Source organism: Oncorhynchus mykiss, chromosome 21 (genome assembly GCF_013265735.2).
Source record: "Oncorhynchus mykiss isolate Arlee chromosome 21, USDA_OmykA_1.1, whole genome shotgun sequence".
NCBI lineage: Eukaryota > Metazoa > Chordata > Actinopteri > Salmoniformes > Salmonidae > Oncorhynchus > Oncorhynchus mykiss.
This window is the reverse complement of record NC_048585.1, coordinates 36,442,799-36,470,210: the sequence shown is the minus strand read 5'-3', so window position 1 is coordinate 36,470,210 and position 27,412 is coordinate 36,442,799. Positions and strand designations below refer to the sequence as shown.

At 41.6% G+C, this 27,412-nt stretch overlaps 1 protein-coding gene across 9 annotated transcripts in view; it reads right to left on the bottom strand.

The window, feature by feature from the left end:
* Positions 1-12,413: 12,413 nt before the first annotated feature.
* LOC110500329 (polyadenylate-binding protein-interacting protein 2B) overlaps positions 12,414-27,412 on the bottom strand; it is a 31,658-nt gene continuing 16,659 nt past the window's right edge. For 3 of the 9 annotated variants that reach the window (XM_036957720.1, XM_036957721.1, XM_036957719.1), the window contains exons 3-4: positions 26,790-26,966; positions 21,222-22,519 (exon numbers count right to left, since the gene is read on the bottom strand). In XM_036957720.1, coding sequence (XP_036813615.1) covers positions 22,481-22,519; positions 26,790-26,966 — 216 coding nt within the window. In that variant the 3' untranslated portion in view covers positions 21,222-22,480. The other 6 variants (XM_036957717.1, XM_036957715.1, XM_036957716.1 and 3 more) reach the window with 5 other exon arrangements.

Genomic DNA, 27,412 nt, shown 5'->3' with positions numbered 1-27,412 from the left:
TCTTGGAACCTGTTGCCGGACAGGGGAAGACTGGATGAAAGAATGAGGAGGTTTTTTAGGGCCTTCATTTTTGTGCAAACCAGCAGAAAAAATTCCAGAAGGCATAGAGTCAGGTGAAGAGAGTGTGGAAATCGTCATGTTATCAAACTTTGTTTTTTCTTTGTATATATGATGATGCATAGCTTAACACATTATTAATACTTGTGTTTTGTGTTTATCTTTGCTTTTCAAGTTTTGTGCTATCACTCTCTTAGGAACCAGAAGGAGAAAATGGTGGAAGTCAAAAGCTCCAGCTGAAATGTCATTCTCAGTTATCAGACGAGAGATGGACGTAAGTGTGCATAGTGTAATTATAGATCAGAGGCCATTTGTCTCAGCAGTGCAAATCTAATAATCAACTGTGAATGTTAAATCATATTTTATTTCTTGTTCATTTTGTCTTTTTTGTTCATTTATAAGTAATTTCCAAGTTTATTTCATGTTGAACAGTATGGAGTTCATGTTCAAAAGGGGGTACTGATGGGTTCTAAACTTGAAATATCATTATTCATGTTACTGAGGGAGAGAGGGGAATGCAGAACATTTACATTTTGTCAGAACATGTTATCGTTAGACATCAGGTATCCTATGGAAAGGAGAAGGGCCATAGTCTGGTACAAGTCAACAGGACAGCCATGAGTTAGGGAGGAGTGAGGAATGTGGGCCGAGGTCAGGTCAGATGAATTGAGAAAGAACAGGCATCACTAAAGCCCTGTCTGGCAACAGCCATGTATTGGATGTCAAGATGTGTAAGGAGGAGACTCAGTATAGGAGAGAGGATGAAATACCCGTGCTTGTGTAAATATGTCTTTGTCTTATGCAGCTGTGTGACCCAGTGGGGAATAAACTTGGTTTCAGCTTTACTAGTCATCTGAGTTTTTACAATGTTTATTTAGAACCTAACAGAGCATAAAAGTAATTTAGCACCTCTGGTAGGCTCGCGCCACTGAGCAGCTCGCGGCTGGGTTTCCCTTTGTAGTCCATAATAGTTTGCAAGCCCTGCCACATCCGACGAGCGTCAGAGCAGGTGTAGTAGGATTCAATCTTAGTCCTGTATTGACGGTTTGCATGTTTGATGGTTCGTCCGGATTAGTTTCCTGCTCCTTGAGAGCGGCAGCTCTAGCCTTTAGCTCGGTGCAGATGTTGCCTGTAATCCATGGCTTCTGGTTGGGATATGTACAGTGGGGAGAACAAGTATTTGATACACTGCCGATTTTGCAGGTTTTCCTACTTACAAAGCATGTCTGTAATTTTTTATCATAGGTACTGTGAGAAACGGAATCTAAAACAAAAATCCAGAAGATCACATTGTATGATTTTTAAGTAATTAATTTGCATTTTATTGCATGACATAAGTATTTGATCACCTACCAACCAGTAAGAATTCCGGCTCTCACAGACCTGTTAGTTTTTCTTTAAGAAGCCCTCCTGTTCTCCACTCATTACCTGTATTAACTGCACCTGTTTGAACTCGTTACCTGTATAAAAGACACCTGTCCACACACTCAATCAAACAGACTCCAACCTCTCCACAATGGCCAAGACCAGACAGCTGTGTAAGGACATCAGGGATAAAATTGTAGACCTGAACAAGGCTGGGATGGGCTACAGGACAATAGGCAAGCAGCTTGGTGAGAAGGCAACAAGTGTTGGCACAATTATTAGAAAATGGAAGAAGTTCAAGATGACGGTTGCATCACACTTGGTCTGGGGCTCCATGCAAGATCTCACCTCGTGGGGCATCAATGATCATGAGGAAGGTGAGGGATCAGCCCAGAACTACATGGCAGGACCTGGTCAATGACCTGAAGAGAGCTGGGACCACAGTCTCAAAGAAAACCATTAGTAACACACTACGCCGTCATGGATTAAAATCCTGCAGCGCACGCAAGGTCCCCCTGCTCAAGCCAGCGCATGTCCAGGCCCTTCTGAAGTTTGCCAATGACCACCTGGATGATCCAGAGGAGGAATGGGAGAAGGTCATGTGGTCTGATGAGACAAAAATATAGCTTTTTTTGTATCGCGAGAACTTGGCCAACAACCTCCTTCCCTCAGTAAGAGCATTGAAGATGGGTCGTGGCTGGGTCTTCCAGTATGACAACGACCCGAAACACACAGCCAGGGCAACTAAGGAGTGGCTCCGTAAGAAGCATCTCAATGTCATGGAGTGGCCTAGCCAATCTCCAGACCTGAACCCAATTGAAAATCTTTAGAGGGAGCTGAATGTCCGTATTGCCCAGCGACAGCCCCGAAACCTGAAGGATCTGGAGAAGGTCTGTATGGAGGAGTGGGCCAAAATCCCTGCTGCAGTGTGTACAAACCTGGTCAAGAACTACAGGAAACGTATGATCTCTGTAATTGCAAACAAAGGTTTCTGTACCAAATATTAAGTTCTGCTTTTCTGATGTATCAAATACTTATGTCATGCAATAAAATGCAAATTAATTACTTAAAAATCATATTGTGATTTTCTGGATTTTTGTTTTAGATTCCGTCTCTCACAGTTGAAGTGTACCTATGATAAAATGTACAGACCTCTACATGCTTATTAAGTAGGAAAACCTGCAAAATCGGCAGTGTATCAAATACTTGTTCTCCCCACTGAATGTACGGTCACTGTGGGTACGTCGTCGTCGATGCACTTATTGATATACATTCCTGTAGCGTAGTATCTGCATCATCTGACCACTTCCGTATTGAGCGAGTCACTGGTACTTCCTGCTTTAGTTTATTCTTGAAAGCAGGAATCAGGAGGATAGAATTATGGTCAGATTTGCCAATTGGAGGGAGAGCTTTGTGTCACTGTGTGTGGAGTAACTGTTGTGTTGGTCTAGAGTATTTTTCAATCTGGTTGACATGCTGGTAGAAATGAGGTAAAACAGATTTAGGTTTTCCTGCATTAAAGTCCCCTGCCACTAGGAGCGTCACTTCTGGATGAGCATTTTCTTGTTTGCTTATGGCCTTATCCAGCTTATTGAGTGCGGTCTTATTGCCAGCGAAGGTTTGTGGATAAATAAGCTCTCTTGGTAGATAGTGTGGTCTACAGCTTATCATGAGGTACCCTACCTCAGGCGAGCAATACATCAAGACTACTTTAATAATAGACATTGCACACCAGCTGTCATGGACAAATAGACACACACACCTTCACCCCTCGTCTTACCGGACGTAGCTGTTCTGTCCTGCCGATGCACGGAAAACCCAGCCAACTGTATATTATCCATGTATTCGTTAACCCACGACTCAGTGAAACATAAGTTATTGCAGTTAATGTCCCTTTCGTAGGATAGTCTCGAACGGAGCTCATCCAGTTTATTCTCCAGTGATTGCACATTGGCCAATAGAATGGATGGTAGAGGCGGGTTACCCACTCACCAACAAATTCTCACAAGGCACCCTGGTCTCCGTCCCCTGTATTTCCTTCTTTTTTTCATGTGAATGAGTGGGAATTTAGCAAAATTATAGAATTTGCATCAGACTCATTAAAGAAAAAATCTTTCTCCAGTTCAAGTTGAGTAATCGCTGTTCTTATATCCAAAAGTTATTTTCGGTTAAAAGAGACGGTAGCAGCAACATTATGTGCAAATAAGTTACAAACAATGGTGAAAAAACAAACATAATAGCACAATTCGTTAGGAACCCATAAAACGGCAGCCATCCCCTTCAGCGCAATTACAACCCATATATTATATGGCTTCGTGTTTTAGGTTATATTGTCCTGGTGAAAGGTGAATTCATCTCCCAGTTCCTGGTGGAAAGCAGACTAAATCTTCTAGGACTTTGCCTTTGCTTAGCTCCATTCCATTTCCTTTTTTATCCTGAAAAACTCTGTTGTCTTTAACATTCAGGGCAGGTGGGACAGAGCCTGTTTTTCATGTTATTTTGGCATTAATATGTGTCACACAAAAAATTATCTATATAATAAAGCTGCATACAAACTTGGTCTCTTTTTTGCTTTCTTGAGTAAGGCAGCTCCAAAATGCAGGTGTTTCAGCCTAGCACAGTGCTTTCTGTGGTGGAGGGGCAGCCAGCAGAAAATACAGAGTGTGTTCTCTAGTTGCTCAGATTGGCTCAGTGTTCTGTCACTCATGGGGACACTATGTAAATTCAAGCCCCCTGGGTGCTGCCATAGAGTTACATTAGAAGTGCCCATCCAAAAAGATGGGTGGCGTCAAATCACGTTATATCTAACACGGCTTTGATTGGACTGATCATGTCAACATCTTAGCTAAATCTTAGCTAGCAAGCATCATCATGAATCACGTCGATAAAATACTGGCAAATCCTTTTCAAATGAAGAGAAAAATGAAGAGAAATTATACGGTGCTCATCGGCCATAAACATTACAGAAGTTTGCAAAGTCAACAATGAGCGTTTTGGACGGAATCAGTGGCTAACTGCAAGCATTGCGAAGCAATCATTAGCCTCCTATTCAGTGGAGCGGGTGTGTGGTCCAAGTCTGGGTTTAAGGGTCTCTTTTACAAGCTTAAGAGGATAAACATTCAATATTGGCCATGCTGTCAATCCAGCATGACTTCTGCCACGCTCAAAACGACTGGAAACTGAGAACTGGGAAATCTCCGACATCAGTGAGTTCAAGACAACTGGGAACTCTGGGAAAATACGTTTTGAACGGTCTTCCGATTCGTTATTGAAGTCGGGAACTCAGGCCTCTTTCTTGAGCTTTAACCTGAAGATCACTGACGTCATCACGATTTGACCTTGCTTTTTCCCCAGTTGTCTTGAAAGCATCATAAATCCAGAGAATGCAAAACTTTGACAAAATTTGACCACGAAGGATTGCCGCGCCACCTTCCTGTTCAACTGAGCACAGCACAACAAGGTGAGTCCAAAAATGTACTGTATAATGCTGCAGAAATTATATAATATGCAAGGGAGATATGTATACTGTAGCTAAGAAAGTAATAAAGTGTATGTTGTGTAGTAAGCTGTTAGTTGCCAATGTGCATCACCCTAATAATTTGTGACTGATTGCCTTGATTCGGTCTTATCGGTCAAAATTTGAAATGGTGTTTATTACATTGGATAAAAGCAGAGACTCTGAGCTACAAAATGGTCAAAACTGCATTTGGGGAACAATGGGGAAGTAATTCTGCTTTGAAAGTTGATAAACTTGAAACCTCACTTTTGAGAAAATGACATTTGAATGTTTTGGTACCTACTGGGAAGCTTTTCTTTGTCTACACCCATTCAGTATTGTTCACACCCTCTTAAGCTTTAGACCCACCCATCTCTTTAAGGGTTGATCTGAGCGTCTTAGCTAGCTAACATTAGGCAATGACTAGCAAAGCAAATGGCTCTGAGATACAAATAATATCATACATGTAACGTTAGCTAGCGAGCCAGCCAACTAACATTAGCTAGCTAGCCAACAGTACTCTAATTTGGAATGAAAACGACTTTTTCAAAATTAGAAACTTGTAATATCTGAAAATGTAGCTAACTAGAATATCTTACCCGCATACATCATGGATGGATGCCATTAGCCTGTCCGGATACAGGTGTTTTCTCCATCTCCTTAGCTATCATACTCTAATTCCACTGATTTTAAAACGCGGTCTTCCAGAAAGTTGAGAGCAACTTATGCAGTTCTACTATGCGATACATTCTTAAAAAAGACACGTTAGACAGGATTACCTACACATACTGACCAGCTCCAAGAGGCAGAAGCATGCTATTTGGCAGACCAATCCGAACTAATCAAATCAAATGTTATTGGTCACATACACATGATTAGCAGATGTTAATGCGAGTGTAGCGAAATGCTTGTGCTTCAAGTTCCGACAGTGCAGTAATATAACAAGTCATCTAACAATTCCCCAACAACAACCTAATACACATAAATCTAAAGGGGTGAATAAGAATATGTACATAAAAGTATATGGATGAGCGATGTCCGAGCGGCATAGGCAAGGTGCAGTAGATGGTATAAAATACAGTATATATGTGATATGAGCAATGTAAGATGTGTTTCATTTCACCTTTATTTAACCAAATAGGCCAGTTGAAAACAAGTTCTCATTTACAACTGCGACCTGGCCAAGACAAAGCAAAACAGTGTGACAAAAACAAACAGAGTTATATATAATCAATAACACAATAGAAAAAAATCTATGTAATGTGTGTGCAAATGTAGAAGAGGTAGGCAATAAATAGGCCTTAGAGGGGAAATAATTCCAATTTAGCATTAACACTGGAGTGATGGATGTGCAGATGATGATGTGCAAGTAGAGATACTGGGGTGCAAAAGAGCAAGAGGGTAAGAAATAATATGGGGGTGAGGTAGTTGTGTGTGCTATTTACAGATTGCCTGTGTACAGGTAAGCTGCTCTGACAGCTGATGCTTAAAGTTAGAGAGGGAGATATAAAACTCCAGCTTCAGTGAATTTTGCAATTCGTTCCAGTGTTGGCAGCACTGAACTGGAAGGAAAGGCGGCCAAAGTAAGTGTTGGCTTTGTGGATGGCCAGTGAAATATACCTGCTGGAGTGCGTGCTACGGGTGGGTGTTGCTATGGTGACCAGTGAGCCGAGATAAGGCGGGGCATTACCTAGCATATACTGTATGTAAACATGATTATTAATATGTAAACATTATTAAAGTGTTTAGAGTGACTAGTGATCCATTTATTAAAGTGTCCAGTGATTGGGTCTCAATGTAGGCAGCAGCCTCTCTGAGAGTTAGTGATTGCTGTTTAGCAGTCTGATGGCCTTGAGATAGAAGCTGTTTCTCAATCTCTCGGTCCTAGCTGTGATCCACCTGTACTGACCTCGCCTTCTGGATGGTAGCGGTGTGAAAAGGCAGTGGCTCGGGTGGTTGTTGTCCTTGATCTTTTTGACCTTCCTTTGACATTGGGTGCCATAGATGTCCTGGAGGGCAGTTAGTTTGCCCCCGGTGATACATTGTGCAGACCGCACCACCCTCTGGAGAACCTTATGGTTGAGGCCGGTGCAGTTGCCGTACCAGGCTGTGATACAGCCCGACAGGATGCTCTTGTCTGCAAACTTGATGATTGAGTTGGTGGCGTGCATGGCCACGTAGTTGTGGGTGAAGAGGGAGTACAGCAGAGGGCTGAACACACACCCTTGTGGGGCCCCAGTGTTGAGGGTCAGTGAAGATGTTGTTTCCTACCACCACCTGGGGGCGGCCCGTCAAAATCCAGGACCCAGTTGTACAGGGCGGGGTTGAGACCCAGGGCCTCCAGCTTGATGATGAGCTTGGCGGGTACTATGGTGTTGAATGCTGAGCTGTAGTCAATGAACAACATTCGTACAGGTATTATTTTTGTCCAGATGGGATAGGGCAGTGTGCAGTGTGATGGCGATTGCGTCATCTGTGAACCTGTTGGGGCGGTATGCAAACTGAAGTGGGTCTAGGGTGGCCGGTAAGGTGGCGGTGATATGATCCTTGACTAGCCTCTCAAAGCACTTCATGATGACAGAAGTGAGTGCTACGGAGTGGTAGTCATTTAGTTCAGCTATCTTGGTATTCTTGTGTACAGGAACAATAGTAGCCATCTTGAAGCATGTGGGACAACAGAATGGGATAGGGAGCGATTAAATATGTCCGTAAACACACCAGCCAGCTGGTCTGAACATGTTCTGAGCACGCGGCTAGGGATTCCATCTGGGCCAGCAACCTTGTGAGGGTTAACAAGTTTAAATGTTTTACTCATGTCAGCCACTGAGAAGGAGAGGGGGGGGGGGGGGGGGGGGGGGCGCAGTCTTTGTTAGCGAGCCGTGACAGTGGCACTGTATTTATCCTTAAAGCGAGCAAAGAAGGTGTTTAGTTTGTCTGGAAGCGTGTCGTCGGTGTCCGTGACGTGGCTGTTTTTGTTTTTGTAGTCTGTGATTTCCTGTAGACCCTGCCACATACGTCTCGTGTCTGAGGCATTGAATTGCGACACCACCTTGTCCCTGTACCGGCATTTCTCGTTTGTGGAGGGAATAACTACACTGTTAATATTCAGCCATATTTTCAGACCTCTTTCCATGGTTAAATGCGGAGGATCGCACTTTCAGTTTTGTGCGAATGCCGCCATCCATCCACGGTTTCTGGTTAAGGTAGGTTTTAATAGTCACTGTGGGTACAACATCTCCAATGCACTTATTTATAAAACACACTCACTGATTTAGCGTATAGATCGATGTTGTTCTCTGAGGCTTACCGGAACATATTCCAGTCCGTGTGATCAAAACAATCTTGAAGCGTGGCTTCCGATTGGTCAGACCAGCGCTGAATGGTGCTCGTTACTGGTACATCCTGTTTGAGTTTCTGCCTATAAGCCGGGACGAGCAAGATGGCGTCATGGTCGGATTTGCCGAAGGGAGGGCAGGGAGGGCTTCGTATGAATTGTGGAAGTTAGAGTAGCAGTGGTCCAAAGTATTAGCCCTATTCTTGTGTACAGGAACAATAGAGGCTCTCCTAACTGCAATCAATATGCTGATAGAATTTAGGTAGCATTGTTCTCAAATTTGCTTTGTTAATATCCCCAGCTACAATAAATGTAGCCTCCAGACATATAGTTTCCAGTTTACATAGAGTCCAGTGAAGTTCATTGAGGGCCGTCTTGGTGTTCGCTTGAGGGGGGGGGGGGGGGGGGGGGGTGTACACAGCTGTGACTATAACTGAGGAGAATTCTCTTGGTAGGTAGAATGATTGTATGGAATTCTAAGTCGGGTTATGATTACACTATGAGTTGTTAATCATAAATCATACACCCCCGCCTCACTTCCTCTTCCCAGAAGGGTGTTTATCTCTGTCGGCGGATGCATGGAGAACCCCGGTGGCTGAACCGATTCCAACAACATATCCCGAGAGAGCCATGATTCCGTAAAACAGAGAATGTAACAATCTCCGATGTCTTTCTGGAAGGCAACCCTTGCTCGAATTTCCTCTACCTTGTTGTCAAGAGACTGGACATTTGCAAGTAGTGTACTCAGGAGCGGTGGGCATGTGCCCATTTATGAAGCCTGACCAGAAGACCACTCCGTCTGCCCCTTCTGCATCGGCGTTGTTTTCGTTCAGCTGCTGGGATTAGATCCATTGTCTTGGGTGGTGGTCCGAAGAGAGGATCCACTTCAGGAAAGTCAAATTCCTGGTCATAATGTTGGTAAGTTTAAGTTTCTCTTATATCCAATAGTTCTTCCCGGCTGTATGTAATAAAACTTAAGATTTCCTGGGTTAACAATGTAAGAAATAAAACATAAAAAAACTAAATATTGCATAATTTCCTAAGAACGCGAAGCGAGGCGACCATCTCTGTCGGCGCCATCTGTTTATCTCTGCATGTCCAGCCCACTCATTATCTCTGCCAATCATGGCTAGAGGGAAGGTTTGCTCCCTTTTTCTGTGGCTATAGGCTCGTAATTTAACAATTGTATTCATATTTACAGATGGCATACAATTCTGTTATTCTAACGTGCATAAAGGCTCTCCTAACTGGTTTATGATTAATATTTTTTTAATCTACCAATTGGTGCTGAAACAGTGATGAATGATGCATGTACTTTCATTGATCCCAAATATTCTGAACCCATTCTCTAAATAAATTCTAACTAAAAAAAGGTACACTGTATTTAAAGGGATGGCTTAGGATAAAATGTAATGAAAACCTTATTGAATGAAAACTCCATGAGAAAATATGTTGGCCAGCAAGTGGGAGTGTTTTCAGGGGTTGAATTAAATTCATTCAGAATGCACAAGGTAGCCACACCTGCAGAGCGAGTTACGCAACTGAATAAGGGCGCTGTACAATTGGGTTGGCCGGTGTAGCCGTCATTGTAAATAAGAATTTGTTTAGGCAAGTGACTTGCCTAGTTACATTGTAATGTCTGAATACCAAATAATGAGAAGTGCATTGGAAAGGCGTGCGTAGGAAATGGGTACATTTCCTTAGTCTGAATTGGCCCCATGTTGAACAGAGCTGTAGTAAATAGCTACATAGGTAGTATTATACCGTTCCCAGTAACACACCATGGCTGCGTTTGAAATGGCACCCTATTCCCTACATAGTGCACAAAAATCTATGGTCCAAAGTAGTGCACTATCTAGTGAATAAGGTGCCTTTTCAGATGCAGCCCATCAGTTTCTTATTCATCCTCTTCCTCACCAGCCACTCATTTCCAGCCCGGTGTACTACCAGTACAACAGTCGCTGACTAGCCTCCATCATCATAATTAACTTTATCTTCATCTTTCAAGTTAAATCTATATTGTTTATTTATTTTTTATCTTTATTATCTGCAAATTAAAAACATATAGATGATACACCGTTCATCTGTCGTTTCAAATTCCACAATTTTGCTGAAGTTATACATGCATTATTTCAATAAACTCTGCACTTTCTGAAGAAAATACACTGCTCAAAACAATAAAGGGAACACAATGTAACTCCAAGTCAATCACACTTCTGTGAAATCAAAACTGTCCACTTAGGAAGCAACACTGATTGACAATAAATGTCACATGCTGTTGTACAAATGGAATAGAAAACAGGTGGAAATTATAGGCAATTAGCAAGACACCCGCAATAAAGGAGTGGTTCTGCAGGTGGGGACCACAGACCACTTCTCAGTTCCTATGCTTCCTGGCTGATGTTTTGGTCACTTTTGAATGCTGGCAGTGCTTTCACTCTAGTGGTAGCATGAGACGGAGTCTACAACCCACACAAGTGGCTCAGGTAGTGCAGCTCATCCAGGATGGCACATCAATGCGAGCTGTGGCAAGAAGGTTTGCTGTGTCTGTCAGCGTAGTGTCCAGAGCATGGAGGCGCTACCAGGAGACAGGCCAGTACATCAGGAGACGTGGAGGAGGCCGTAGGAGGGCAACAACCCAGCAGCAGGACCGCTACCTCCGCCTTTGTGCAAGGAGGAGCAGAAGGAGCACTGCCAGAGCCCTGCAAAATGACCTCCAGCAGGCCACAAATGTGCATGTGTCTGCTCAAACGGTCAAAAACAGACTCCATGAGGGTGGTATGAGGGCCCGATGTCCACAGGTGGGGGTTGTGCTTACAGCCCAACACCGTGCAGGACATTTTTCATTTGCCAGAGAACACCAAGATTGGCAAATTCGCCACTGGCGCCCTGTGCTCTTTACAGATGAAAGCAGGTTCACACTGAGCACATGTGACAGACGTGACAGTCTGGAGACGCCGTGGAGAACATTCTGTTGCCTGCAACATCCTCCAGCATGACCGGTTTGGCGGTCGGTCAGTCATGGTGTGGGGTGGCATTTCTTTGGGGGGCCGCACAGCCATCCATGTGCTCGCCAGAGGTAGCCTGACTGCCATTAGGTACCGAGATGAGATCCTCAGACCCCTTGTGGGACCATATGCTGGTGCGGTTGGCCCTGGGTTCCTCCTAATGCAAGACAATGCTAGACCTCATGTGGCTGGAGTGTGTCAGCAGTTCCTGCAAGAGGAAGGCATTGATGCTATGGACTGGCCCGCCCGTTCCCCAGACCTGAATCCAATTGAGCACATCTGGGACATCATGTCTCGCTCCATCCACCAACCTCATTAGCATTAGTTGCACCACAGACTGTCCAGGAGTTGGCGGATGCTTTAGTCCAGGTCTGGGAGGAGATCCCTCAGGAGACCATCCGCCACCTCATCAGGAGCATGCCCAGGCGTTGTAGGGAGGTCATACAGGCACGTGGAGGCCACACACACTACTGAGCCTAATTTTGACTTGTTTTAAGGACATTACATCAAAGATGGATCAGCCTGTAGTGTGGTTTTCCACTTTAATTTTGAGTGTGACTCCAAATCCAGACCTCCATGGGTTGATACATTTGATTTCCATTGATAATTTTAGTGTGATTTTGTTGTCAGCACATTCAACTATGTAAAGAAAAAAGTATTTAATAAGAATATTTCATTCATTCAGATCTAGGATGTGTTATTTTAGTGTTCCCTTTATTTTTTTGAGCAGTGTATTTAACTATGCTAATGAGGGCTGTTCTACAATACATTTCTCCATAAACCTTAGGAATAGTAACTTATAAACCTTCTCTCAATTATATTTGAGTAGGGTGTAGAAGGTCCATGTATCCAATGATGTGATAATGGCAGTGATGATGTAGAACAGAGTAGCCTCACATAAACCAATGTCACTGAAAGACGTTCAAGGAAACCTTCGCACTGTGTGCGCGTGTCTCAGATGAATGGGAAGGTCGAAGCAACTATTTTTGACCTTGGTCCTGGTTGAGATCTGCATACCTTTTTTTCCCCAATACCTATTTTCCCCACTTACTTGTTTACCTACATCCTTTCCTTGAGATTAACTTCTTTATTTTATCAAATCACTGATTTTAACAACAACAACTTTTTATTTTTATTAAGACCACCAGACATACCTGCAGTTTCACATTTTTATTCATCTTTTTGTATTGAAATTCGTACTTTGGGTCGTTGGGACTTTTTCCAACTCAAAATCCATTATTTTCATGTAAATCCAACTGGCAGACAATTCCTATTGGTTGACCCAGGGTGCACGTGGCCTGTGGTTAGTCAACCCTCGCTCAAGTCCCACCCATGCATTTTAAACCTCCCCTAGACACTAATCTAGCGTCCCCCCCCCCCCCCCACCATAACAGTTAAGATTAGTGTGATTTATAAATGGTACCCAACTGCCTATGTAGTGCATCACTTATAACCAGGACCCTTTGAGAGCTCATAGGGAGTGCTATGGGCCCTAGTTAAATAAAGGTTCAATTTAAAAAAAAAAGGGCATAGGGTGCTATTTGGGGGACACATCCATTCCCGTTTTGACCACAAGCTACGGCAACGCAAGAGACAAACACCTTGCTCCTCTAAAAACAAGAGATTGATTAACAGATAAACCTGATAATGTATTGATCAACATTATTGATCCAACAAAGTTCAACATGATGCTTCCATTCCTTCAGTACTGCGAGAGGCAATGGCACCCTATTCCCCATTGAGTGCACTACTTTTGACCAGAGCACAGGTCAAAAGTAGTGCACTATAAAGGGAATAGGGTGCCATTTGAGACGCATAACAGGGAACGGCCTAGTTACAAACCAAACACCAATACCCTAACCCATGCACTCTGGTTCCCTATCATGTGACACCTCAAATGATGCACTTCTTTAGATCAGGACTCCAGGTTCTGATTAAAAGTAGGACTATATTGCAGCGTTTGTACAGGCAGCCCAATTCTGATATTTTTTTCACTAATTGGTCTTCTGACCAATCAGAACAGCTCTGAAAAATATTTGATTGGAAAAGATCTGATGTGATTGGTCAAAAGACCAATTACTGGGAAAAAAATACCAGAATTCGGGTGACTGTGTAAACGCAGCCTATGGGGAATAAAACTTCAACCTTTTCACCCACAAGGAGGGAGTGAACAATGGTGTAGGGCAGGGGTATTCAACTCTTACCATACGAGGGTCAGAGCCTGCTGGTTTTCTGTTCTACCTGATAATTAATTGCACTCACCTGGTGTCCCAGTTCTAAAATCAGTCCCTGATTAGAGGGAAAGATTTTTAAAAAAATGCAGCGGAACTGGCTTCGAGGTCAAGAGTTGAGTTTAAAGGGTGTAGGGGATAGGAAATATGAATAATTGGTTTGGAACCAGGCCCATGAGAAATAAAAACAGCTCTACACAGAGTGAGTCTGTATGATGATGATGTCATAACGGGAAATGAGACAGAAGAGTAATGTCATATTGTGACCAGAGGTACGTAGTTACAGAAATCTAGAACGGCCAACCGTGTCGTCCACGTTGGCTCCAGTTGTCGTTCGTTAACAATAATTACATTCGTAGTTGGATTCCAATTAGAATGGTAACGTTGTGGAACATTCTGGCGCCAACAAGGCCGCCATGAAACGTATAAATGCAGATCTCAAAATGGCACCCTATTTTTACTAGGTAGTGCACTCTATAGTGGAACAGGGTATCATTTGCAATTCGCTTGTTGTATTCACATGGAACTTTTAGGTGCCAACATGGCAACCATGACAAGTAAAAAATAAAGTTGGAAAATCTCAAGAGTTTGCAATTTCTCTGTATATGTACGCCTTTATATGCATCCGAAAAAGCACCCGTTTTCTTATGGAGTGCACTACTTTAGATCAGGGCCCACAATGGTAGGGCCCTGGGCCAACAATGGTAGGGCCCTGGGACCAGATTCACAAAACCTTAAATATAGATTTAAGAAGAAAAGTCTTAAGGAACAAAATAGTAGTTAAGAAGAAAGTTAAGCAAAGTTGCTATTCCTCAAAAAGGTTATTGGAAATGTTATTGCACATTTTCTCCCTAAGTAAAAAGTTGAAAATAAATTTTATTGGAAATGTTCTTAATTCCAAGATAGCTACAAAAACAAATGTAAAAAAGCAATTGAACATGTTTATTTCACACAAACGTAATCTAAAAGTTTCAGTTTTGATCATTTTAAACCCATGTTTTAGAACAGTAATAAATATGCTAACATGATTGCCATTGCTTGCTAAATCGGTTGCCTAGCAACAAGCATCTTAAGAAGATTGAGAAGTTCATAAGAAAATCATTAAATCTTAAGATAATACACTTAAGAATAAAAACAAGCTAGTTCGTAAGTTTTTGCGTTTAATAGTGTTTTGTGAATCTGGGCCCTGGTCAAAAGTAGTGCACTACATAGGGAATAGGGTACTATTTGGGATACAACTTTGAATGTAAATGCAGCAGCAGCAGCAGCAGTGCCCTCTGTAGGGCTCTGTTGATACTGATACCTCGCCCCTTTCCTTTAGTTTACAAGTTGAAACAAATAAAATAAAAATCTTAAAGAAAATAAGTTCCCCCACCCCCTTACAGGTTTCTACCTACACACCCTGGACCTGTGTGTGTTTTGCGGTCAAGGCCGCCAGAGTCTCTGCAAGGTTATGTGAGCGTGAATGTTCGTGCTCCCTGGGGTTGAGGGGGACTCCTAGTATTTCACTCCCGGAACGAACTCCTTCGCATCAGGGTTCAAGTTGCTTTTCCTCTGCAGAGATAGATGGAGGGGGGGAGGAGATTGAGGGACGGAGGAGTGGAGTGATTAAGGAGAGAGAGAGAAAGTGTGAGAACCCTCAAATTGTACAAACTAATTTACATTTTACAATGAGAAGACCATTGTTGTACAGAATATGGTGTGAATAAGTGAATGGATTTTCCCTAATGTGTGTGTGTTCCATGCAGAAGCATCACCACAATGCATAATATAGTAAAGAATTTGGTAGTATGTCCAACAGGCCTCACAACCGCAGAGCGGTATGCTGATGTCAACGTTGTGAACAGAGTGCCCCATGGTGGCGGTGGGGTTATGGTATGGGCAGGCATAAGCTACGGACAACAAACACAATTGCATTTTATTGATGGCAATTTGAATGCAGAGATACCATGACGAGCTCGAGGCCCATTGTCGTGCCATTTATCCGCCGCGATCACCTCATGTTTCAGCATGATAATGCATTGCTCCATGTCGCAAGGATCTGTACACAATTCCTGGAAGCTGAAAATGTCCCAGTTTTTCCATGGCCTGCATACTCAGACATGTCACTTATTAAACATGTTTGGGATGCTCAGAATCAACATGTACTACAGCGTGTTCCTGAGAGAGGAGTGGGACAACATTCCACAATCAACAGCCTGATCAACTATGCGAAGATGTCGCACTGCATGAGGCAAATGGTGGTCACGTCAGATAAGTTCTCTGATCCACGCCCCTACCCGTTTTTTGTTTTTTTTTGTAAAAGGTATCTGTATTCCCGGTTATATGAAATCCATAGATTAGGGCCTAATGAATATATTTCAATTGACTGATTTCCATATATAAACCGTTACTCTTTGAAAATGTTGCATATAATTTTTGCTAAAGTATACATTTGTTCATATGAGTGGGAAGATGTATGTATACATACATACATACATACATACTTGAAGTCGGAAGTTTACATACACCTTAGTTTTTCACAATTCCTGACATTTAATCCTAATAAAAATTCCCTGTCTTAGGTCAGTTAGGATCACCACTTTATTTTAAGAATGTGAAATGTCAGAATAATAGTACAGAGAATGATTTATTTCCGCTTTTATTTCTTTCATCACATTCCCAGTGGGTCAGAAGTCTACATACACTCAATTAGTATTTGGTAGCATTGCCTTTAAATTGTTTAACTTGGGTCAAATGTTTCAGGTAGCCTTCCACAAGCTTTTGTCTTGCAAGCCTCAAACATAACGATGTCATTATGGCCAAACCGTTCTATTTTTGTTTCATCTGACCAGAGAACATTTCTCGAAAAAGTACAATCTTTGTCCCTATGTGGAGTTGCACATTTTTATGGCGGTTTTGTAGCAGTGGCTTTTTCCTTGCTGAGGGCCTTTCAGGTTCTGTCGATATAGGACTCGTTTTACTGTGGATATAGATACTTTTGTACCTGTTTCCTCCAGCAACTTCAAGGTCCTTTGCTGTTGTTTTGAGATTGATTAGCACTTTTTTGCACCAAAGTACATTCAATAAAGCAACCATACTTGGAGGTCTACAATTTTTTTCTGAGGTTTTGGCTGATTTCTTTTGATTTTCCCATGATGTCAAACAAAGAGGCACTGAGTTTGAAGTAGGCCTTGAAATATATCCACAGGTACACCTCCAATAGGATAATTGACATCATTTGTGTCAATCAGAAGCTTCTAAAGCCATGACATCATTTTCTGTAATTTTCCAAGCTGTTTAAAAGGCACAGTCAACTTAGTGTATGTAAACTTCTGGCCCACTGGAATTGTGATACAGTGAAATAATCTGTCTGTAAACAATTGTTGAAAAAAAGTACATGTCATGCACAAAATAGATGTCCTAACCAACTTGCCAAAACTATAGTTTAACAAGAAATTTGTGGAGTAGTTGAAAAACTAGTTTTAATGACTCCAACCTAAGTATATGTAAACTTCTAAATTCAACTGTATGTGTGTGTGTGTGTGTATATCCATATATACACTTAGGTTGGAGTCATTGAAACTCTTTTCAACAACTTTACACATTTCTTGTTAACAAACTATAGTTTTGGCAGGTCGTTTAGGAAATGTACTTTGTGCATACACTGATTTGACTGTGGCTTTAAACAGCTTGGAAAATTCCATAAATGATGTCATGGCTTTAGAAGCTTCTGATTGACATCATTTGAAAAAATTAGAGGTGTACCTGTAGATGTATTTCAAGGCCCACCTTCAAACTCAGTGCCTCTCTGCTTGACATCACGGGAAATTCAAAAGAAAACAGCTAAGACCTCAGAAAAAAATGGTAGACCTCCATAAGTCTGGTTCATCCTTGGGGCAATTTCCAAATGCCGGAAGGTACCACGTTCGTCTCTACAAACAATAGTACGCAAGTATAAACACCATGGGACCACGCATCCGTCATACCGCTCAGGAAGGAGACGCATTCTGTCTTTAAGAGATGAACGTACTTTGGTGCGAAAAGTGCAAATCAATCCCAGAACAACAGCAAAGGACCTTGTGAAGATGCTGGAGGAAATGGTTACAAAAGTATCTATAGCCAGAGTAAAACGTGTCCTATGTCGACATAACCTGAAAGGCTGCTCAGCAAGGAAGAAAACACTGTTCCAAAACCGCCTAAAAAAGCCAGACTACGGTTTGCAACTGCAAATGGGGACAAAGATCGTACTTTTTGGAGAAATGTCCTCTGGTCTGATGAAACAAAAACAGAACTGTTTGGCCATAATAACCATCGTTATGTTTGGAGGAAAAAGGGGGAGGCTTGCAAGCCAAAGAACACCATACCAACCGTGAAGCAAGGGGGTGGCAACATCATGTTGTGGGGGTGCTTTGCTGCAGGAGGGACTGGTGCACTTCACAAAATACATTTGTATCATGAGGGAGGAAAATGTGGATATATTGAAGCAACATCTCAAGACATCAGTTAAAACTTGGTCGCAAATGGGTCTTCCAAATGGCATACTTCCAAAGTTGTGGCAAAATGGCTTAAGGACAACAAAGTCGAGGTATTGGAGTGGCCAACAAAGCCCTGACCTCAATCCTATAGAAAGTTTGTGGGCAGACCTGAAAAAGCATGTGCGAGCAAGGAGGCCTCATTTACACCAGCTCTGTCAGGAGGAATGGGCCAGAATTCACCTAACTTATTGTGGGGAGCTTGTGGAAGGCTAACTGAAACGTTTGACCCAAGTTAAACAATTTAAAGGCAATGCTACCAAATACTAATTGAGTGTATGTAAACTTCTGACCCACTGGGAATGTGATGAAAGAAATAAAAGCTTAAATAAAGCATTCTCTACTATTATTCTGACATTTCACATTCTTAAAATAAAGTGGTGATCCTAACTGCCCTAAAACAGGGAATTTTTAGTAGGATTAAATGTCAGGAATTGTACAAATGTATTTGGCTAAGGTGTATGTAAACTTCCAACTTCAACTGTACATACAAATACAAAATATTGATATGCATGTACAACTTACAGAAAATGGTTCAAATATCGCCAAAGTCAGAATATTGTAGCCTAGGCCTATATAAATATTTGCTCATAAGGGCAGACTTTTGTATATAAATTCATTCATATGGTTATATAAAGGCTGAAGGCTAAAAGCAGACTACTATATCTATACTAAAGGAGGGGGTTGTATTGAATATTCCATCTGTAAACAAGTACTTAGTCGCACAGGGACGCTAAGTTGCATGTGGCTGTAAAGATCTGAATTTTGTCTTGCTGGAGTAACAGCTCTCCGCTGTAGCCCTTATAGCGATCAGGGATGACGAGTTCAGAGAGGGATGTAGTTACAGGGGCCATGCCGGTTAGGTCTTTTGTATATGCATCAACTTCATGTTTTTCCAGAGAGAGCATTTCTCCCCAAATAGACACAGGCCATCCATGTGTATCACGGTCCACAACTTGATTGGTTTCTTCCTGGGTTTCCAGGCTTTTCTCCTTCAGGACATTCACCTTTCGGATCTGAAGCCGAGCATTCTCTAGATAACCATCAGTGAGGATTAGGCAACTTTGGCATAGGAAAGCATCATACTCGGTGCACTTCCAAAAGGACATGTATGTATATACACAAAAGTATGTGGATACCCCTTCAAAGTGGATTCTGCAATTTCAGCAATACCGGTTGCTGACAAATGTATAAAATCGAGCACACAGCCATGCAATCTCCATAGATAAACAATTGGCAGTACAATGACCTTACTGAAGCGCTCAGGAACTTCAAAACGTGGCACAGTCATAAGATGCCACTTTTCCAAAAAGTCAGTTCATGTCAAATTTCTGCCCTGCTAGAGCTGCTCCGGTCAACTGTAAGTGCTGTTATTGTGTAGTGGAAACGTCAAGGAGCAACAACAGCTCAGATGCAAAGTGGTAGACCACACAAGCTCACAGAGGGCTGAAGTGCGCAAAAATAGTCTGTCCACAGTCGCAACACTCACTGCCGAGTTCCAAACTTCCTCTGGAAGCAACGTCAGAGCAATAACTGTTCGTCTGTAGATTCATGAAAAATGGGTTTCCATGACCAATTAGCTGCACACAAGCCAAAGACTAAAATGCACAATGTCAAGTGTCGGCTGGAGTGGTGTAAAGCTCACCCCAATTGGACCCTAGAGCAGTGGAAACTCGTTCTCTGGAGTGATGAATCACGCTTCACCATCTGGCAGTCCGATGGACTAATCTGGGTTTGGCGGATGACAGGAGAACGCTACCTTCCCCAATGTATAGTCACGAAAATAAAGTTTGGTGGAGGAGGAATGATATGTGGGGCTGTTTTTCATGGTTCGGACTAGGCCCCTTAGCTCCCAGTGAAGGGAAATCTTTACGCTACAGCATACAATGACATTCTAGATGATTCTGTGCTTCCAACTTTGTGGCAACAGTCTGGGAAAGGCTCTTTCAGCATGACCATTCCCCCGTGCACAAAGCAAGGTCCATACAGAAATAGTTTGTCGAGATAAGTGTGGAAGAACTTGACTGGCCTGCACAGAGCCCTGATCTCAACCCCACCGAATACCTTTGGAACGCCGACTGCGAGCCAGGCCTACAGCCCACAATCAGTGCCCGACCTACTTAAAGCTCTAGTAGCAGAGTAGAAAGTCCCACAGCAATGTTCTACTGGCTTCCCAGAAGAGTAGAGGCTGTTATAGTAGCAAAAGGGGGACTAACACCATATTTATTGCCCAGAATTTCGAAATGGGATTTGACGAGCAGGTGTCCACATTCTTTTGGTCATGTTTGTCAGTGTTCGCCTTCATGCACCATCCATGCACAGAGGACAAATTCAGATTCCATTGCTTGTTCTGACCTCTTCTAAGAATAATGAATGCTGAGGGTAGTAGTGCAAGTTCTTTTTAAGCACACTATTTGGATTATTAACATTTGAACACCTTGCAATTCAATTGCTGGACTATTCAAAGCCATCTATCCAACCCTTCTACTCAGATCCGGCAGTTCAGAGGATAGTTTCAAAGGTTATCAACTAGGCCTAATTATTGTTCATTAGCAGCATACTTTAGTTTGTGTGCCTATTATTTAACATTGAAGTATGACCTAAAGAGAAACGTATTTTGGGTGTCATGGGAATGTAACACATTCCCCAAAAAAATGTACTTGTCCAAAATCGTGTGCATTAAAATAAGTGTTCTTTGTAATAATGGCAGTGTTTGCCTATCAATATAAAGCATTTATCTGTGAAATTAGACAATGAACTTGAACCCTGTTTCAACAAATAAAAGCGTTATTTCCTTGTAATTCATGTTATTACAATGTTAGTCTTGTGAATCTCTCATGCATATTTTTTGATTGAAAATGGGATCAATTGGAGAGATTGACAAATACTGATTTCAAAACAAATGGACTACATTCTCATTACCAAGACATGAGGTAAGTATTAAAACATTTTTAAAAGATGCCCTTGCCTTCAAAGTTGAACCTCGGATAGATCTTTAGTATAATAGCCATTAAGTTCAACTCAATAAGGGATTCTGTTCTTTTGAAATAGCCTAGATTTTCCTTATCATAATGAAACGACATAGGTCAAATGGATTTTGTAATGGCCTATGTGTCATTCTTGGGCTGCGGTAATATATTTTTACAATGCATTTCCTGCATTTTCTGAACACCCCACAACGTTAAGTACATATTAAACCTTCAAGAAACCATATTCTCCAACTCCGGCATTAAAGCCCTTTTATTGTCAATTTGTGTCTGATATGGACACCATTTATCTTCAACCCCGTCACAGATAATATGGACGTTGCCTGAATATGATTATAAAAATATACTTGTTATAAAAGCAACATTTACCTAATGCTCATGTGTCCCCCAAACCAAGTATTATAATATACAATTCATGTAAAACCCTCAAATTTACTATATTAAACCCTGAAATACACATCATCAGCGGGCTCATCATATAAATAAAACGCTTTCAATTCAGAAAGAACTAATCTTCTTGACATTGTGCTTAACATTTCAGACTGAGCTCAGAAAACAAATTCATATTCTTCTTTGCCATTTTATTTACCAAATATTGTCATTTGACAGGGTTGAGACTAGGGTTGAAAACTGTGAAAGGGTTAGAGACATCGGTTTCCATATAAATTAGTTTCCTATCAAAATCCCTCCAAGATTTACCCCAAAACATTGCATTTCATTGTATGCAACCCCGTAATAAGGACATTAGATATATTTAGAATAATCTGGGTTTTATTAACCAAACTGCAGTAAAATATCTAAACAAACAAAAACATCACGCATTAGGGTAATTAACATTCAACAGGTTATCAGAAAAGTTCAACGTGTCATCAAACTGTAGGAACATTTTCCAAGGGCGTTTAGAATGCTAGAACAGCTAACTACAGCACTAGTGTCAGCATGACTATACTTCTCTGGAGCACCATATTCATTCATTCTTGGCTTTCTTCCTGAGAGTCTGGCCCACACATCTCTCTCTCAACAAGGCGGGATGTCACACGCTGTGGGGGTGGTATCGTCGACACCGGTGCCGCCGCTCATTGACTCTGTACCGGCAACCCCGGTGTATATATATCCCCGCTATAGTTATTTACTGCTGCTCTCTTTTTCTCACCTCTTTCTTTTTTAGGGGGGAGGCATTTTCTTAAACTGAATTGTTGGTTAAGGGCTTGTAAAGTAAGCATTTCACTGTAAGGTCTACACTTGTTGTATTCGGCGCATGTGACAAATTTGATCAAGTCCTTCATCCAACTGACACCAGTGGATTACGACTTGAGAAGGCCAGAAAAATCTGTTTGGTCCTACACGATGCATACATTTCACTTATACACTCATTCCATCTGTGCCGAGGATGATGCCTGCCTGAATACAGGTTATTATATTCCACACCACTACCCAAGAAGACTTGGATTTCCCCACTGGATTTCGTCTAGAGGTTGTGGATTTTCCTCATTGGCTGGCTGTTCTGGAGCAGCCAGGACCTTCTGCCTGAAATTGAAGTGATGTGTGTTAAAGCATGTACAGTTTAGGTCCTTCTTTGTTGAACAAAGGCAGCTGACATCACGAGACATCAGCTCACCAGGAGCAAGGATGATGACCTGATGTATTCTCAAGGTGGAGGGCAATGCTGTCAATGGGGCTTGGCATCATCTCCATCGCACATGCACATTTCCTCTCCTTGCTTCTTGTGTATGCTGTTCCACTGTTTAGACTGGTCTCTCTCACTTAAATTACTGATCTTTATCTTGTTCACTGCCTCAACCTTTCTTTTCCATCGCTGATGCGCTCTCTCAAGGTATTGTTCCCTTTTTTCTGAGTTAGCATTTTGACGTGCTTGACACTGCCTTTGTCTTTCTGCTGCTGATGTGGGCGCCGTCATTCCCTAGACGTTTCAATGAATAATGTTAAAGCAAAGATTCTTAGAATATATACACTATAATCCTTGAGTAAGGATCTAGAGCGACTTAAAAAGAACCGAAGTCTTGCCCAACTCTCCTACCACCAGGCTACATGCTTTAAAATAAAATTCCCATGGAACATTACAGCATGTTTCATAGGTGAATATAAACAATATGTATAACATTGAATAATTAATGCATTCATGCAATATTCATAAATAACTCAACTCTGTCACAGGTTAACAACCCTGTTACAATGAAACGTTACAGGTTGAGTTTTTTTATATTGATAGATTTATACTTCAACCCATGAAAATACACATTGATAAGTACTTGTTTTCCATCTTTATTTCATCTAACAGGGTTGAGTTGGTCAGCTCGACGATCCCCATCGGACTTTAAAAAAAACAGATAACATAATGTGATTACCTGCCCGTTTCTGTACCATTCAGTTGAAAAATGTAACTTCCTCTTAATGATGGCACATAAGGGTGGACTGACCATTATTGATGGAGTTTGGTTGGCGTGACAGTGTTGAGTGTAGACTGAGGGACAGTGCTAAAATTGTATGATTTTAAATCAATAATCATGCATTTATTTGATAAATTTTTTTTTTTTAACAAAATAAATGTTTGCATTAATGGCAAAAAAGTTAATTATGTGCACATTTTAATATTAATTTCCCAAGTAAAAATTAAGTGAACCGCAATTCTTGACAATTCTTCATGTCAGTTAAAAAATATGATTTTAAATAAAAGTTTCCATTAATGCTATTTAGTTCAACTCATTATACTGGATATTTCAATTTATATATAAAAACTCTTAACATTTCATTTTGGTGACCCAAAATAAAATAAAAGTCAGAGGGACTGAAATATTACCCGAGCCCAAGAATGTCCACTATATTAAATTGATTCAGACTTTAAAATGTAGGGGAAAAGGCAGACATTTTATATAAACATTGGATTTCTGTGGTCTGAATTTCATAATTTTTGTTTTCAATGTTTTCCGTTGGTAGGCCTACCAATGTGTTTCACCTCACTCTGAATGCCTGCTCACTGATGTCAATACCAAAGCTGATAATTGTGACTGATTGAACTGGAACGATTGAATTGGAATGACGATGTCAGTGAGAACCCAGTATAGCCTCACCCTATAATCATAATGTTTCCATTTCTAGTCATGAAACATCCAAAGGTCAGCCTTTCCAAGAAATGTTTCCAGCTTTACTTTTTTCTTCAAAACTGACCAAAATGCAGTATGCTATACACGGAGTGTACAACACATTAAGAACACCTGCTCTTTCAATGACAGCATTCACCTGACAGCATCCATTATTGATGTCAATTGTTAAATCCACTTCCAAGCCGTGTAGATCCGTGATTCCCAAACAGTCCTCAGGAGCCCAGTGTGATAAATAGTAGATTATTTGAGTCAACTGTGTAGTGATAGGGCAAAAAACTAAAACCTGCACCCCTTGTGGTCCTGAGGACTGACTTTGATGTAGCTGTAGGGGAGGAAAATTATTTTTAAAACCACATTGTGTGTGCCAGAGGGTGAATGGGCAAGACAAAATATGTAAGTGCCTTTGAACAGGGTACCATGCGCACCAGTTTGAGTGTTTCAAAAACTGCAACGCTGATGGGTTTTTCCACAGTTACCTGTGTGTATCAAGAATGGTACACCACCCAAAGTACATTGAGCCAACATGAGAACTGTGGGAAGCATTGGAGTCAAAATGGGCCAGTATGCCTGTGGAACGCTTTCGACACCTTGTAGGGTCCATGCCCCTAAGAAATTGAGGCTGTGCTGGGGGCAGAAGGTGGTGCATTAGGTAGTCCGAATGTTTAGATGTTTAGCATAGATAATATTCTGCACATATGAACACATTTATTTTAAGCAATATAAACAGCTATGCATGATTTAACGAAAAGCAGCAAACAGAAACATTGTTTAACATACTTTAATAAAAGACTCCGATAGAGACAGGATATAAAGCTGAGGTAACATTTTATAATGCTACAAGAAAACTCAACACATCTTGGCGAAGTTGATTGCGTGAGGAGGGTCTGTGCGCTGCGTAGTACCTTCCACAGAAAACATAACATGCAGTGTGTTTGACGTGTGTTCAGCACTTCCCTTTACCGCCATATTGTCTGCGTTTCCCCCCATTACCAACTGACAGGCCTTTAAGCTGTTGCTGGATCTGGCTGACTGACATACACATATACAGTGCCTTGCGAAAGTATTTGGCCCCCTTGAACTTTGCGACCTTTTGCCACATTTCAGGCTTCAAACATAAAGATATAAAACTGTATTTTTCTGTGAAGAATCAACAACAAGTGGGACACAATCATGAAGTGGAACGACATTTATTGGATATTTCAAACTTTTTTAACAAATCAAAAACTGAAAAATTGGGCGTGCAAAATTATTCAGCCCCCTTAAGTTAATACTTTGTAGCGCCACCTTTTGCTGCGATTACAGCTGTAAGTCGCTTGGGGTATGTCTCTATCAGTTTTGCACATCGAGAGACTGAATTTTTTTCCCATTCCTCCTTGCAAAACAACTCAAGCTCAGTGAGGTTGGATGGAGAGTATTTGTGAACAGCAGTTTTCAGTTCTTTCCACAGATTTTCGATTGGATTCAGGTCTGGACTTTGACTTGGCCATTCTAACACCTGGATATGTTTATTTTTGAACCATTCCATTGTAGATTTTGCTTTATGTTTTGGATCATTGTCCCAGTCTCAGGTCTTTTGCAGACTCCATCAGATTTTCTTCCAGAATGGTCCTGTATTTGGCTCCATCCATCTTCCCATCAATTTTAACCATCTTCCCTGTCCCTGCTGAAGAAAAGCAGGCCCAAACCATGATGCTGCCACCACCATGTTTGACAGTGGGGATGGTGTGTTCAGCTGTGTTGCTTTTACGCCAAACATAACGTTTTGCATTGTTGCCAAAAAGTTCAATTTTGGTTTCATCTGACCAGAGCACCTTCTTCCACATGTTTGGTGTGTCTCCCAGGTGGCTTGTGGCAAACTTTAAACGACACTTTTTATGGATATCTTTAAGAAATGGCTTTCTTCTTGCCACTCTTCCATAAAGGCGAGATTTGTGCAATATACGACTGATTGTTGTCCTATGGACAGAGTCTCCCACCTCAGCTGTAGATCTCTGCAGTTCATCCAGAGTGATCATGGGCCTCTTGGCTGCATCTCTGATCAGTCTTCTCCTTGTATGAGCTGAAAGTTTAGAGGGACGGCCAGGTCTTGGTAGATTTGCAGTGGTCTGATACTCCTTCCATTTCAATATTATCGCTTGCACAGTGCTCCTTGGGATGTTTAAAGCTTGGGAAATCTTTTTGTATCCAAATCCGGCTTTAAACTTCTTCACAACATTATCTCGGACCTGCCTGGTGTGTTCCTTGTTCTTCATGATGCTCTCTGCGCTTTTAACGGACCTCTGAGACTATCACAGTGCAGGTGCATTTATACGGAGACTAGATACTTGAGACTTCATTAGTCATTTAGGTCAACATTGGATCATTCAGAGATCCTCACTGAACTTCTGGAGAGAGTTTGCTGCACTGAAAGTAAAGGGGCTGAATAATTTTGCACGCCCAATCTTTCAGTTTTTGATTTGTTAAAAAAGTTTGAAATATCCAATAAATGTCGTTCCACTTCATGATTGTGTCCCACTTGTTGTTGATTCTTCACAAAAAAATACAGTTTTATATCTTTATGTTTGAAGCCTGAAATGTGGCAAAAGGTCGCAAAGTTCAAGGGGGCCGAATACTTTTGCAAGGCACTGTAGAGATATATATTTGTTCCACGCTGTGTGTGTGTGTTCCATGCTCACCGCCATCTCCTCTGCGTTTCCTCTGTCACTGACTGACAAGCCGTTGAGCTGTTGCTGGAGCTGCCCCATCCCTGAGGGGAGGTCTCTGGCCGGGATGAACCAATCCTGGTCCTCCTCATCTAACATCTCCTGGAAACAACGCTCCAAGAACTCCTGCTCCAACAATTCCTCTTCAACCTAACCGACAAAGGAGAGAGGGTTTAGTATCTACACTGGACAAAAATAAAAACATGCAACAATAAGATTTTACAGAGTTACAGTTCATAGAAAGGAAATCTGTCAATATTTTTTTTTATGTATTAAGCCCTAATATTTGGATTTCTAATTACTGAGAATACAGATATGCATCTGTTGGAGACAACCCTGATGAAAACAGCTTGTCTGTCGAAATGATGGTTATTAGGTTAAATTATTGCATCTGAGCTCCTAGTGTGCGGCTCGGCTCGCCTTTTCTTTTTCAATTGGTCACAGATCCAGTACCTTTAAAAAAAAAATTGAAAATGTAGATCAGAAAACCAGTCAGTATCTTGTGTGACCACCATTTGCCTCATGCAGTGACACATCTCCTTCACATAGTTGATCATGGCTGTTGATTGTGGCCTGTGGAATGTTGTCCCACGCCT